General features: G+C 55.1%; 8 protein-coding genes across 8 annotated transcripts; 6 read left to right on the top strand and 2 right to left on the bottom strand.

The window, feature by feature from the left end:
- Positions 1-543: 543 nt before the first annotated feature.
- Positions 544-1,500, top strand: B0H18DRAFT_891831 (uncharacterized protein; the record flags this gene model as incomplete). Its single annotated transcript, XM_048041331.1, has 1 exon — positions 544-1,500. A coding segment is annotated over one exon (957 nt), but the record flags the coding sequence as incomplete, so codon positions are not given.
- On the top strand, positions 1,501-2,577 carry B0H18DRAFT_891836 (uncharacterized protein; the record flags this gene model as incomplete). The annotated part of the gene is made up of 1 exon (XM_048041332.1): positions 1,501-2,577. One exon carries the CDS (start codon positions 1,501-1,503, stop codon positions 2,575-2,577), a length of 1,077 nt encoding a protein of 358 aa, XP_047885128.1.
- Positions 2,578-2,871: 294 nt separating this feature from the next.
- On the top strand, positions 2,872-3,917 carry B0H18DRAFT_943948 (N-acetyltransferase). Its single transcript, XM_048041891.1, has 5 exons — positions 2,872-3,057; positions 3,111-3,135; positions 3,192-3,282; positions 3,341-3,631; positions 3,689-3,917. Exons 1-5 carry the CDS (start codon positions 3,005-3,007, stop codon positions 3,778-3,780), a joined length of 552 nt encoding a protein of 183 aa, XP_047885129.1. The 5' UTR covers positions 2,872-3,004; the 3' UTR covers positions 3,781-3,917.
- A 1,202-nt stretch (positions 3,918-5,119) lies between these two features.
- Positions 5,120-5,497, top strand: B0H18DRAFT_1059359 (uncharacterized protein). Its single transcript, XM_048031096.1, has 2 exons — positions 5,120-5,211; positions 5,260-5,497. The coding sequence occupies exons 1-2, from the start codon at positions 5,153-5,155 to the stop codon at positions 5,393-5,395; spliced, it is 195 nt and encodes a 64-aa protein (XP_047885130.1). The 5' UTR covers positions 5,120-5,152; the 3' UTR covers positions 5,396-5,497.
- Positions 5,498-6,246: 749 nt separating this feature from the next.
- Positions 6,247-8,042, top strand: B0H18DRAFT_1128177 (uncharacterized protein; the record flags this gene model as incomplete). The annotated part of the gene is made up of 3 exons (XM_048035320.1): positions 6,247-6,308; positions 6,357-7,443; positions 7,497-8,042. 3 exons carry the CDS (start codon positions 6,247-6,249, stop codon positions 8,040-8,042), a joined length of 1,695 nt encoding a protein of 564 aa, XP_047885131.1.
- A 230-nt stretch (positions 8,043-8,272) lies between these two features.
- On the bottom strand, positions 8,273-9,468 carry B0H18DRAFT_309694 (ribosomal protein L7/L12 C-terminal domain-containing protein). The gene is made up of 6 exons (XM_048037497.1): positions 9,290-9,468; positions 9,188-9,240; positions 8,959-9,136; positions 8,803-8,889; positions 8,629-8,745; positions 8,273-8,572 (listed from the first exon to the last, which is right to left on the bottom strand). Exons 1-6 carry the CDS (start codon positions 9,293-9,295, stop codon positions 8,456-8,458), a joined length of 558 nt encoding a protein of 185 aa, XP_047885132.1. The 5' UTR covers positions 9,296-9,468; the 3' UTR covers positions 8,273-8,455.
- Positions 9,469-10,100: 632 nt separating this feature from the next.
- Positions 10,101-12,432, top strand: B0H18DRAFT_1059375 (monooxygenase; the record flags this gene model as incomplete). The annotated part of the gene is made up of 11 exons (XM_048031097.1): positions 10,101-10,130; positions 10,170-10,307; positions 10,359-10,523; positions 10,578-10,791; positions 10,844-10,947; positions 11,023-11,057; positions 11,111-11,281; positions 11,341-11,396; positions 11,450-11,484; positions 11,542-11,568; positions 11,622-12,432. 11 exons carry the CDS (start codon positions 10,101-10,103, stop codon positions 12,330-12,332), a joined length of 1,686 nt encoding a protein of 561 aa, XP_047885133.1. The 3' UTR covers positions 12,333-12,432.
- A 1-nt stretch (position 12,433) lies between these two features.
- On the bottom strand, positions 12,434-13,893 carry B0H18DRAFT_943959 (uncharacterized protein). Its single transcript, XM_048041892.1, has 4 exons — positions 13,704-13,893; positions 13,196-13,649; positions 12,943-13,145; positions 12,434-12,881 (listed from the first exon to the last, which is right to left on the bottom strand). The coding sequence occupies exons 1-4, from the start codon at positions 13,848-13,850 to the stop codon at positions 12,552-12,554; spliced, it is 1,134 nt and encodes a 377-aa protein (XP_047885134.1). The 5' UTR covers positions 13,851-13,893; the 3' UTR covers positions 12,434-12,551.
- Positions 13,894-14,050: the final 157 nt, after the last annotated feature.

Consider the following 14,050-nt stretch of genomic DNA (forward strand, 5'->3'; position numbering starts at 1 on the left):
ATCCTACACACCTGGTGCAAAGCTTCCAAAGCCAAGTTCAATAAACACAAGACCGAAGTCATCCCGGTCGGAAGTGAGGAATACCGAACCGCCGTCCACTCCACGAGACGTATCGACCCAGAGGACGACGAGTGCATACCCGATGATATACATATCGCCCGCGACGGGGAAGCCGTACGTATCCTGGGCGCCTGGGTCGGAAACAAAGTCGACGAAATCGCCGTCTGGACACCAACACTCACGAGAGTAAAGAAGTTCCTGGAGAGATGGGGCAAATGCCATCCAACGCTACAGGGCAAAAGACATATCATCCAAATGGGCCCTGGCGGAATGACCCAGTATCTCACCAAAGTTCAAGGAATGCCCCAGTCCATCGAAATTGAGCTCACCAAAATCATACGAAACTTCGTTTGGGACAATGCACGACCACTAATAAACCTTGAAACCATACAACGCCCCAGAGACAAAGGAGGACTCGGGATACTCAACATCAAAACACGGAATGAAGCCATAGACATTACATGGATTAGGACGTACCTGGACATGTCCGAGTCCCGCCCAAAATGGGCCTTCGTCCTTGACGAGATCCTGAACCACCACGCCTCGCGAGAGGCTGGAGCCATACGACATGAAGCGCAAATTAATAGCTTCCTGCAAAACTGGGAACCGTCGACATCACACCGATCTAGTCTGTCCAAACAGGTCAAGTCCATCCTCAAAACGGCAAAGCGGTACAACGTCAGCTTCGCCGCCATCAAACTGGACAGAGAACTCAAACTCCAACTACCAGTCTGGTACCACATCGGTGCGGAAGCCCGCATGCGAAGACTCAACAACACCCAAAGAAGTGATTGCCTGAGACTATGCCACGGAGTTCAAAGACTCGCCGACCTGTCCGCAATACTAGCCGACCACGGACCAGACACAGCCCTAAACGATGAACAATGCACCTGCTCCCTCTGCATGTCCGCAGTCGAAAACGGGTGTAGAGACCCTTCCGCATGCTACACCGCGGCAAAGACAATTTTGGACCTAATTCGTCCAAAATGGCACCCAAGTTTCACAGCCCCGCGTGACGGCTTGTCCCTGACGAGAAGGAGGAGGGAAGTCAACGAGACTGCCCTCCTATCGGAAGACAGCGTCACTTTCGACCCATCCGTAACATCGCGAGGAAACATCACAGAGGCTTTCCGCGCCTTCGTAGACACCACGGTCCATGACGCCCCTCCAGCGATACGGCGTCGCCCTGGGCGAACAGTAGCGGAGGAAGCAGAAACGGTGTACCTCCTGGACACGAAAGACGTCCTCAAGCAAGCCGGCCGGAACAGACCACCCGAGCGACACGTCGGATTCGCCTTCTTCGGCGACGGCGACAGGCGTAACACGATCGTCGCACAAACACTCCCGGAAGAAAACGAAGGCAACGCCCTGGGTAGCATCCTGGCGGCACTGTACGCGGCCGAAACAGTGCCAGGCGACGCACCCCTCCACCTGGTCTCGATGTCGAACTTCCTCCGCGAAGCTCTCACCGACAAGCTTGGCCTATGGGAAGACCGAGGATGGAGAGACGTACCGAACGCCGTGCACCTCAGAGCCCTAGTAAACCGCCTGAGAACGCGGTGCGCCATAACCACAATGCGTGTCCGGTCACCTACAACAGACAAAGAAACACTGAAAAGCGCGAAACGGGCAATCCGCATTGCAGCAAACCTCGGAACCATCCGCCGTGCCGATCCGCAGATCGACGCGAGGTTCCTCCTTTCAGGGGCCCGCCTAAGCACCCTGTCCCAAGCACTAGCACATAAAAGCATCAACGCCATGAACATAAAGCCGCAACGACAACGCACCATCAACATCCTAGACTCCGTCCAACACCACTTCGCCACAGCACTTAAGACGGCCGTCACCCACAAGGACATATGGCGAAGCATACGACACCGCGATATCCGCCTCCAGATTACCGATTTCTTATGGAAGATCACACACGGAGCCATGCGCTGCGGCGAGTATTGGGCAAACATCCCTGGCTATGAAGAGCGCGCCTACTGCTCATGGTGCGGTGAACTCGAATCAATGGAACACATACTCCTCGAGTGTACAGCGTCCGGTCAAGAGGTAATATGGGTGTTGGCCGAAGAGACTTGGACCCTGAAAGGCCAGCCATGGAGCACCCCGTGCATCGCAGAAATAATAGGAGTAGGTCTCAGAGCGTGGAAAAAGGCAGGCCCAAGCAAGGATGAGGATAAAGAAGCATCGCGTCTGTGGAAGATCTTACTATCGGAATCTCTCTACCTAATCTGGAAACTCAGATGCGAAAGAGTCATCGGTCACGCCGATGAGGAGGGATGGACCCACTCTGACCGATCAGTGTCCCGGAAATGGGCACACGCAATGAACGCACGAATATCTCAAGATAGAGCGATGACACACGCTCGCTTCGGCCGGACGGCGCTCAAACGAGACCAGGTACTAGGTACCTGGAAAGGTACCCTCAAAGACGAACAACATCTACCGAGCGACTGGACTCGCTCACGGGTTTTAGTGGGTATAGCCCCGGGCGCTTTTGACCCCGGGTGACTGAGCCCCACACTGGCCTTCACCGGTCGTGCGCAACGCATTTCGCCCTGGACGCATGGCGGGGGAACCCGCTTGCAGGCTGGTTGAAAGGACTGGTCCGATTGGCCAGTGCCTCAAACCATCACAGCCCTCCAAAAAAAAAAAAAAAAAAAAAAAAAGCATCGCGGAAATGTCTCACGATTGATTCATCTGGCCCCCCATATCGCCAGACCTTGGCCTTGACCAGATCATCCTGAGCACCTAGTAGCTGACATAAGTATTATACTTAGTTTCGACTCAAGACCTTGCACGCGGCGCTAAGCGTGGGCCGGGGTTTGTGACCCGAACACCGACCACCGACCACCGTTAAATAAGCCGTCCTAGTCGACTCCTACGTGTATCGTTCCCGACGACTATCATTGTCATTGCACTCATTTTCTTCTTCAAAATGAGTGTCTCAAGGCCGTTCAAAGCGACGGACATGTTTAAATTCAACCACATGTGAGACTTCGCGCGTCTCTGCAGGACACCGATTGACCGTCTGGACTCTTCAGCAACCTTGATTTGTGGACAGAGACCGTGAATCGACTCATTGTCCAAATGAAAATGCTCCTCTGACTGATTTTGACTCTTAGTATGGCATCAACTTTTACCTTCAGTACCTGTCGCGTTGGCCGGACTTGTGTTCCGTAGAAGAGTCCCCAAACGGGCGCATGATGGGCTATAGTACGTTCGTTCTTCATGCTTTCCGACGAAATCACTGAAATCCCATGCCCTATGCTAGTTTTGGGGAAGGCCGAAGGCCAAGACGCAGAATGGCATGGGCACATCACTGCCCTCACTGTTGCGCCTGAGTACCGCCGGCTCTCGCTCGCCCGCAAAATGATTGACTACCTCGAGCGCGTCTCGGACAACAACTACCACGGCTTCTTCGTGGACCTCTACGTCCGGTGCACGAACGACGTCGCCATAGGCATGTACGAGGGGCTGGGGTACAGCGTGTACAGGAGGGTGCGGGAGTACTATGGGAGTCTGGGGCTGGGGCGGAGCGCAAAAGACGAGGAGGATGCCTTTGGTGCGTTTTTTTGCCTTGCTTCTGCATGTATGGATCCAGACTCATTGACGTTGTCAGATATGCGCAAGCCGTTGTCTCGAGACCCAATGCGGCGCTCCGTGCGACCAAATGGACGAGAGATCTCTGTGAGCGCTCATGACGCTTCATAGCCTCACCTACGATAGTACCCTTCCAGGCTTGCGGTAGCCCGTATTCGTGGTCAATCGCTAATGTGACGAGCCGTACAGAACGACGGGGAAGACTGCTCTACGTTGGAAGGTCTGACTCCTCTGACATGATGATGCACTGAACATTGTAAACAAATCTGTGCACGTGGCTGACGGTTGAGAACGTCCAGGTCTTGAGATCTTGAGATCTTAGATCCGAGAAACCCCTCCTTCACCGTTCACGCGCACGCGCCGAAGTCTTCAATTGCTGGAATGCTGCTGCCTCATCGCGATACTGCGTGACCACTCAACAAATTCAACTCGCGCGTGCGAGGTCTTGATGCGCAACATCAACACCATCGTCTTGACCCCGGTCCCGCCGTGAGCAGCCAGCCACTTCTCGCAGTCAACGCTCAAACTCGACGTACTATGTCTGAGAGCAGCGAGGGTCGTCAGCCCCTGACATCCTATGTCAGGGGCTGACGCATCTCGCTGCTCACGAAACTCTGGCAACACCCTCACATCTAGTCGGATTCAACTCTAGAACTTCGTCATCTGAAGCTATGACTTCCGCTTCTCCGCCCCCAGCGGCCCCTTCTATGCTTGCGCCTCTGCTACCATACATACTAGGGTTGGTCGTGACGATCATCGGCGGCGTACTGATTCTGTACGTTCTGCGCCGGTCTCGCTCGCGCCAGAAGCGAAATCGCCCGTCTGGCCTTCCAGTCTTTGCAGAACAAGATGCGAGTTCGAAAACGACCGCCGATTCGTCGGGCGTCCGGCGGACGGTACACTGGCTTCGCTGGACCACTTTTCTGGGAAAGAAGCGTTCTCCGGCTAACTCTGCGCCTGAGAAGCACGCGGTCGTGGAGAGTGTTCTTGAGAAGTCGGGCGAAGTAGATCTCGAGGCCAGCATGGCCGCGAGCAAGGTGCGTCCGACTCAAAGCCGTCTACGTAGCGGCACTAGTGACATGGCAATATGACCACCTACGACCTCCCTTCTGCAGCCTGGAGAGCGCTTCGCAACACAGTCGGACGCTGGCGAATCTACACCGAGACGAGGCGATGGCGCCGCCAACGCACACTGCCCTCCTACCGCCTCCACCGCTGCATTGAATCCGCAGAACATATGGGTCAACGGTCATTCTCCTCTTGCCATATTCCTTCCGAGTCTCCGAATCTTCTGAGCATGTCCGACTTGATCATGCGATCACTTGTATTGGTCTGCGATCAATTGACCCAGACTTGGCTTGTGCAAGCTCGCTGAAATCTCTACGTGTGCAAGTCTTGTTCGATGACGAGCTCGTATGTATCGGCAGCAATGATCATGATTCCGCGTCGAGGTATTTCGGTCTGGCTGACGTCTGTCCGAGGTATGTCGCATGTCATCTGTGGGCCCTGGGCCCTAGTGTTCGTGTCCCTTTACCCTCTCCGGTACGCCGCAGCCTGAGCACCCTTCGGAAGCAGTCTCACGGCTGTTAGCGCCATCACGTCCTTCGTTACGCCTTTCTTCAAGCCACGGCTAAGTATCCCGGGGAGTGGTGATACCTTCAGCTTCCGAATGGGACGTCCGAGTCGATCGAGGAACTACTCATCATTCGACGGTCTTGGAGGCTAGTCGACAAGTGGTTTTTCCTTGCAGAGATGGTTGTTGGTGAGTGCCGCTAATATGTAGGGTACTTGCGTGTTAACCGTGGCATTCGTACATGCGAAGGGAGTTACTCCGTAACTTAACTCGTCCACCCGTGTGTCAGGTCGGTTTCATTGGTACGTGGTTCTCTTCTCACGTGGGATGTACAACTCAGTCGCGTGTGAGTGCAGGTACGGATCCGAGAATATCAATAAGTAAGCCGAGTTCGCAGCTTGCCGCGTGCGTTCTCCCATACTTGATAGAATGCAGCCACTGTGTGAGTGTGCCTCCCAGGTCATGAAAAACCACACATATCCCACACATTTATGCACATGTCTCGGACTTCATGGAGCGCTGGTTCAGGCATCAGTTCGCCGACTGCGTTTCTTCCATCACAAATGACTTACGGAAAGAAGAAGCGCATCGGCGTAACGCCCCGGCCTCATGCCATTCTCTATTGAGAGGCCTCATCGCAATCGGCTTCCCCATTCCTGTCCTCGCCATCTCCCCCTCAAGGTGCCACTGACTCAGACTAGAGCATTGACCACAACGTCGCTCCCTCTATCAGCTCTGACTATGACAGGTGTAGTTTTGAGTCTTTCCATGCCATCCGAAGGTTAGATGCTCCAGAGATGCTTGGATGAGATGGTGTCGGCTGATATTTTCCGCTCTCTGTAGATTAGTAGCCCATCTTGCAAGGCAGACATATACAACGTCGCCTGAACAGTGAAGAGTATACGCTCGCGAACTGTGATCCTCCAAAGGTGCGCTTGTTTGATCAGGATTCATATGCAATGCGGGCTTACCTCTTATTGACCGGTGGTTATTGAAATTTCAGGATGGCGATCTGGGAAGTGCCCAAAGTGAATGGTGTTGAATACAGGCTACCCGTTTATACTATGTAAGTATGCTGCTCTTCGTATTGATCAGGTCACTGATTGTGCCATAGCAAGGACACACTGTCAACTCTGCCGCAGGAAGTTATAGAACTCATCGCTAACTTTCTCTCGGACGAACCCGTCCAGCTCGCCACCTGCTGCCTTACATGCAGCGCTTGGTACCATGCGGCCCGGCCTCACCTCAGGCAGTGGAAGACCATCCGGAGCGAAGAGGCACTGCGAACCCTCGTGCGGGTTCTATTGACCAAGCGCAATGAACGATATGGACGCGCGTTGCGCTCCCTGGAGATCTGGGATAATGCAAGGAAGCCGTTTGCGCACGTTTTTTCCTTGCGTGTTCCCGGTCGTCTTCTGGTGCATTTGACGGCACTCCGCTTGCACGGGATAGACTGGTCCACGGTGCGCCCCCATCCAAGGTTCTTCAAGGACCTGTCCGGCTTTGCATCCGTCATTCGTTTAACCCTCGTCAAATGCCGCTTCCGACGTCCCGAGGAGCTCCGCGCAATCGCGAACGGTCTTCCGAACCTCAAATTCTTCTCTCTGTCGCTTATTACAGTCGCTTCCGCTCCTCCTGCGGCAGATGTGATACGCAAGTCCCCATCCATTTCCAACTTGGTACTCGATAAAATCCAACTGTTCGGGTCTGCCAGTGCACCTCAAGCCTACTCCGTCGGGAGTGACGACGTGCAGCGCCTCCACCAAAGCGTTCTTGACGCACTTGCCTCATACTCGACGGTGACATCCCTGCAGCTGGACGCGGATCAGTTTCTCTCATTTCCGCAATGTCAACGCTTCATACGCGCCTTTCCAAGACTGCAGGCCATCCACATGATGCGCGATCCTACCTGGGGCCCCTCAAGTCTCCCAGTCGACGCGGGCCTTCTGGATTCACAAACGAAACCTTGCGCTTGGGACATCATGCAACTGCGTATGTCATCCGTGTCCGCGAAGTTCACTGCGCAGTTTCTTGAGGCATTTGCAAGCGTTTTCTGCAGAGTTGTCACTCTGAGTATAGCCTTGAAAGACGAGCCCACCACTTCATTGCTCTCGGTTGTGAGGATGCTGTTGCGAGAGTCGGGGTCAACGCTGCATCAGGTCGAGTGGCGGTGCAAGGTTGGGATGACGGGACTTCCGCCAGTAAGCCAGTCGCTCGCATATCGCTTGCCTGCTCTACTGATCTTTGCGTCCAGAACAGTCCGGACCCGTTTGCTATCCCTGGCCCACTCACGTACAATGTCAACCTAACTCAGTTACACGTGTCATTCAACGTGTATCCCCCAGCAAGCATGTCATCATTCAGCTTGAGTCTATTGGCGTTTTTCTCGCAAATCGAGAGCCAATGTCTTCAGGGCATCGACATCCGCGTCTACGTCAAGCGCCTCCCTCTTCCTCTCATGAACACCGACACGCAATCAGCGACGGCAAAATTTGTCACCGACTTTCATGCCGCACTATCCCGCGGCGTCTTCGCCGGGCTCCCTGCTGGCAGCGTTCGAGTTGGCTTCGTCCTCAGTACGGAGACGGACATTCTGCCAGTCGGAACCGTTCTCAGCCTGGTGGCGACCATTGAATCGTCCTTGGTGCCTTGTTTCACCCCATGGCTATGTCGGGGAGTCGTGGCGATTCAGCTTCCGGACGGGACTACCATTGAGGATAATCCACGCGACGAAGTAGCTCGAAGCCCCCCTACTACCGTGCATACTATCGAGGACACAGACTCAGACCACGCGTCGTGACAGGTGGGTGTCGCTGACTTCTCGAGCGCGGCGTGCGTACTCACTGGCAACAGCTATTCTGCAGTCACACGACGATACCTCTTCTCGACGGGGAGCACTGATACATCTGTGAGTAGAGAGGACAAAAGGAAGAGCATTACTTACTACATCGTATATCAGCAACGTCGACCTCATCCGAGGGGTCGGGAATCTATGTACTAGTCTCTTTCGTTGGCGAGCGCATATGTACACTACGCATCTTCTGCATCTTCAGTGCCAGTGCGCATACGGTGTGGATAGGCGCGGGACAATATTGCAGGAAGCGACATCGCTGCCAAGTACACGCTTGCGGACGTATGAGACAGCATATGTATGACGACCAGGGCCCCATGCAATTAGTGATAAGAAGGGGTAGGCTATACAGAAGTCTATGATCACTCGAGCTTGATGATGGCTCCGAGGTCCTGGAAGGTCTTTTGCAGCTTCTCTGCATCCTCCTTGTTCACGTTCGCTTTGAGTGTTTGTGGCAAGGACTCCACGAACTTCTTGGCCTGCGAACAAGGATTAATGAGCGGGAGCTCCGAAGGTAACAGTGTGGAGGGCGTACCTCGATGAGAGTCAGGTTGGGAACCATAGCCTTCACCTCCCGGATGATTTTGGGCTTCGCAGTGGCCTCGAAGGACTCGAGCTTGACGGTGAACACTGACTTCTCCTTCGGCTTTTCCTACACCGCAATGAAGCATTAGACTATGAGCAGAGGTATAGGTTGGACGGTACGTACCTCCGCTACCTCTGGTGCTGCCTCCGCAGGGGCGGCGGCTGGTGCAGCAGCTGCTGGCATGGCGATCTCCTGAATGTTCAGTCTCGACTGCGGTGAGGTAAGGTGAGGTTTTCAGTGAGCACGCCAAGCCTCCGCGAACGTACTGTAGTGACGCACCTTCAAGAGAGCCACCAGATCCGACGCCTGCAGCAAGGTAAGACCAGAGATGTCGTCAACAATCTTCTTGATCTTCGGGTCAGCGGCGCTGGCAGGCGGTGGAGGCGGAGGTGTTGACGAGGGCTCTGTGGCCGCCGCGGTAGCGAGACATCTTGACGAGCTCGCGAATGCGCTGGAACTGCACAGTGGTCAGGGCACGGGTGCAACGCTGGCAAGCCTGCAGACATACCGAGCGGCGCGGTGTGTTCGGGCAATAACCCTGAGGGCAGAGGAGCACCGTGTCTGGATGGGGAGAATGAGTGCTGGACTGGAATAAGTGTGGAGGACCTACGGCCATGTTGCATACGCGGAGTCGCGGACGTCGCTGCCAGAAAATCCGCGCTGCAGGCAAGGGCGCGTTCGAGCCAGCCACGTGCCTTTCACGTGCAGAGGGCGCGCCCGGATCAGCTGGATCTTATCAGATAAGGCAAGAAGCAATCCTGCGCAAATCCTGCGCGTCCGGGTCGCTCCTCGCTTGCACATGTACATCGGTGTAGTACGCAGCAAGCAATTGACAGTTTCTACTCAGCCCCATCAGCAATCTGTCTTCAAAAAGCCTCGCTAGGACATATGCTGTACGATCGGTTTACATCCGCCATTGTGACGGTTACGGCCCCGAGACGGTGAGTCAAGAAAGCATCGCAAAACGCACATGGCGCAATCGGCGGTTCATATGGACATACTGCTTGATCGCACGCGCATCAGCTCTCCCAAGGCACATCACCATAAGTATATGGGCGACTGTCATCTGCCCGCAGCAAAGAGCTGCTCGGTGTTGACCCGGTGAGTGCCCGATGTCATAGCCAGACGAGTCGGAGTTCGGCGCCCGAGAGGGAGACGTACACGTTCGCAACTTCTGACTTCCAACTTGAAGATTGATATGCTGCCCTGACATTTGACGCAGATGGCGATCCTCGCAGCAACTGAAGGCCCCTGGAGGTGCGGCCACGCCCGCGGAGTGATTAGGCCCATGCGCCGACGGGCCGCGCGTATGACTATGCAGGTACCCAGGTCGTCAGTATATAAGGCCGGCTGGGATAGGGTAGCCCTATACTAGACGACCCCAAGCCTTCCATCAACTAACTACCGAAAGTGACCATTCAATGGCTACTTCGCCGATCTCCGTTCTCATCGTAAGTAAAGCCGCGAGTATCGACAGTCCAAACTCCAAGCTGATCGTCGTCACGCAGGCTGGTGCCGGGCCCACTGGGCTTGTTCTGGGACTGACCCTCCTTCAGAATGGCATCCAAGTCCGTATCGTTGACAAGGACCCGAACCGCCATCCTGGACAGCGGGGTTCTGGCTTGCAGGTGAGCAATACGCGCACGGTACATGACGTTTGCTTACAGGCGGACGTGCAGCCGCGTACACTGGAGCTGTTCCACTTCCTCGGCGTTCTTGACGATGTGGACGCCATGGCATTGTCTATTATGCCGAGGCGCGAATACAAGCTACCAGGAGGAACAGAGACGCTCAAGGTAGCGATGATAGCTGCCATCGAAGATCCTACCCCCTCAACCCCTTACGTGAGCTCGATCGCCGATATGCATCCTTCCTGCTGACCTACACCGCCTTGCAAGGTCAACGCAAGGTTGCTTGGCCAGTACAATACCGAAGCGATTCTTCGTGCGCACATTGAACGCCTTGGGGGCACTGTAGAGTACGGGACCGAGCTGCGTGGCTTTGAGCAGCACCCAGACCACATCGAAGCAACGCTTGTCACCAAGGACGGCGAGAAGGACAAGACCGAGACACTGGCTTCCCACTGGCTGGTAGGTACGGATGGTGCCCGAGGTAAGCTATCCACGTCTCCGATAATGTCGTACACTGACGCGTGATGCCATAGGCGTTGTTCGCAAGCAACTGGGCCTGTCTTTCATCGGGGAGACTCGTACGGACGGAGTAGTAATTTTGCTCGGTCTGGTCGAAGTCCAGGGACTTGACGCGAAGGTAGGTTTCCAGTCCAGACCCGATCAGTCTTTCTGTCGGGTTAGATGCAGAGTTCGCTGACTGGTCTCGTGGTAGCACTGGCACCAGTGGGCAGAAATGAATGCTGGCGGGTGCGTTGCCATGGAATTGCAAGAGCTTACGGCTCTCTAATCATTCCGTTCAGCCTTGTATTGATCCCTACAGAGAGGACCGGATACTACAGCTTCCTCCTCGGAGGGGTGCAAGATGTGGAAAAGCTGTTGGTGGACAGAGACGCACTTGTCGAGACCCTCCTCAATCGGGTTGAGCGACAGGACTTGGTGTTCGGGAAAGTCGAGGCGGTCTCGTCATACAGGCGAGTGTTGGGTAGGACGTTTCTCATGCCAGCTTATCATCGTTCGTTTCGATGTACAGGCCGAACATCCGCATGGTGGACAAGTTCGGCGAAGGCCGCGTCTTCGTCGCCGGAGGTAAGTCTAGCGGCTGCTACTGAATACGACGAGGCGGCTAACCCACAACGTAGATGCGGCGCATGTTCACAGTCCAGCTGGTGGCCAGGTAAGTCGGGCGCACATCACCCGCCTCTATCGAACGAAGCCTAACGTTGTTTCTTAGGGCTTAAACTCCAGTGTCCAAGACGCGGTGCGTATTGCGATCCCATCACAGCGCTTTCCCAATTGACGGATCCCGCCCAGTTCAACCTCGCATGGAAACTCACGCTCGTCGAAAAGGGCCTCGCCTCGCCCTCGCTGCTGGCCACCTACACCGAGGAGCGCCTCCCCGTCATCGCCGCGATGCTGCAGAAGAGCACGGACCTCTACGACGCCATGCGGAAGGGCGACCAGCGCGGCTGGGAGCGTGGAGGCAACCTCAGGATGCTCGGCGTGAACTACCGCTGGAGCTCCATCGTCGTGGACGAGCGCACGCCCAAGGCCCAGTCGCCCGAGAGCGTCAATCCCTATGGCTCGGGCACCGACGGTGATCTCAGAGCGGGCGACCGTGCGCCTGACGCACCCGGCCTTGTCTCTGTCGGCAGCGAGGAGGCCGGCGGCTCAACGTCGCTCTTCAGCGTGTTCCGCCCTTCCCACCATACAGCGCTTCTGTTCAACCTACCTGCCGAGGAGACGGAGCAAGTACTCAGAGTGGCACAAAAGTATCCGTCTGGCTCTGTCAAGACGGTGTCGATTTACCCTCAGGGCACGTCAGTACCCAATGTCATTGGACGCCCGGACCTTGCGGTGGTCGACAAGGACGGCCATGCGTACGCAGGATACCAAGTGTCCCCGGAGAAGCCGACGATCGTGATCGTGCGTCCGGACGGGGTCGTGGGAGGGATTGTCTACGGTTTGTCCGGCGTCGAGCAATATTTCAGAGGTGTCTTCGACGCCACGGGCGATGCGCTCTAAGTAGTGCGCTCAGATATGATATTCACCGTCTAGACCATGTGTACCATTAGTAAGCATTATCATTATACATCCCAACTCCGTACTTCCAAGTCCATATGCATATGAAGCAAGCAACCGACATGCAGTGGTGAGTATCCCATGATAGAAAGCACGACAGCGTATACGAGCAACAGCGTACGACATGATGGTGATGATGAAAGTAATATGCAGCAGCAGAGTCTACTCGGATTTGATCGGTGTCGCATGAGTTTGCTGAGACGGCGAGACCTTCGGCTCGTCGTGCATGTCAGCATCCTCCTCCGACTTGAGGTGCTTCACTTCGACGACCTCCGCATCAAAATCGACATCATCGTCGCCGTTGTCATACTCCAATTTTGGCTCCGGTGTCTCTGGCTCGGACGACCCCCGCTTGCGCTTCTGACTCGCCTTCAGAGTGTCCGAATCTTTCGACTTTCCCTTCGGCGGAGTGTAATATTTGTAGTTCCTCGCGAGGACACGTTGAAACTGGATGTCGTAACTGACGCACTTCATTGCCCAGACACCGATCTCCTAAGTAGTTCAGCTTAGCATCAATAATGCTAACTTGCACACCACAGAAGATAGATCTCACTTCTTCCCCTCTGTCGTATGCAGCAACGATATCTTCCCATGCAAGCTTGCGGCGCACTGCAGCCATATGTTGGTTGTCTTCGACGACTTCAGAGATCTCATCCTCGGTCGGTTCTCTGTGGTGTTCCTTGCGGAAGCACACCCTAGCCGTAACTACGCTTCCCCAGGACTTCTCAAGGATGTCCTTCCCCACGTCCTTCGTACCTGTGCAAGAACAAGGATCCAATAAATACCCTCAAAGAAGATGAAGAGACTGACTGCAAGGGGCTGACGAGCAAATTCATCTGTCCTCAGAGACTCCGAAACGTACATCCGGTACTGTCCCATGTAGCTCCAGAGTGCAGGTTTGTCTCGCACCCTCACGAATACACGGTGCACCCTGCGCGTAAAACCACCTTCGTTGTCAGCTGGTTTTTCTCCAAAGAACAGGCCCGGGTCGCCGGGGTTGACCGGGGCGTGCGGGTTGAATTCCAGCAGGAGACACATGAAGTCGTCGAGCAAGTGAACTTGGGTCTTCTCTGGTGCCGGGTGAGGAAACGAGTTGACGAAGCTGCCTCCGTAGAGGTGATGTAAGTAGTGGCGGTTGAACATGAACCTCAGCGTCGGCTCATCGAGGTCTATTCGATACGGATCCAACCCGACTACCTTCATCCGGTCCGCAACCGTCTTCCACGTAAACTGCGAATCCTTCTTGATCTTGGCGATAGGCTGAGCGGAGCTATAAGCAATACAGATGGCATAGTAAAATCAGAATCAATTCACATTCCTGAGTCGCAGAACAGCTTCGTGCTGTTGCTCGTCCGTCAGGTCGTAGTAGGTTCCAGGTGGTGGCAACTGGGCTAGCCAGTCATCCTCAAGGGGCTCTGCCTTTACCGGTATGCCCGTGTCTAAACAGTACGTTGTGAACATTGTCCTCACCTGTGCTGAAGCAACTGTATCGTATACGACTCACCAGCCTCCTCGAGCTTCGAGGCAGCGGCCTGCGCTGCCTCTTTGCGCTCTACCTCAAATCGCTCGACCGTTGGAACGAGGATATACCACTGGGAGGAGGGCCGCGAAGCCCCGGGTAGCTGAGCGGAACCGACTTGAACAGAGTCCTCCTCCTTCGT

Source organism: Fomitopsis serialis (genome assembly GCF_022376445.1).
Source record: "Fomitopsis serialis strain Sig1Antser10 chromosome Unknown B0H18scaffold_296, whole genome shotgun sequence".
NCBI classification, from domain to species: Eukaryota; Fungi; Basidiomycota; class Agaricomycetes; order Polyporales; family Fomitopsidaceae; genus Fomitopsis; species Fomitopsis serialis.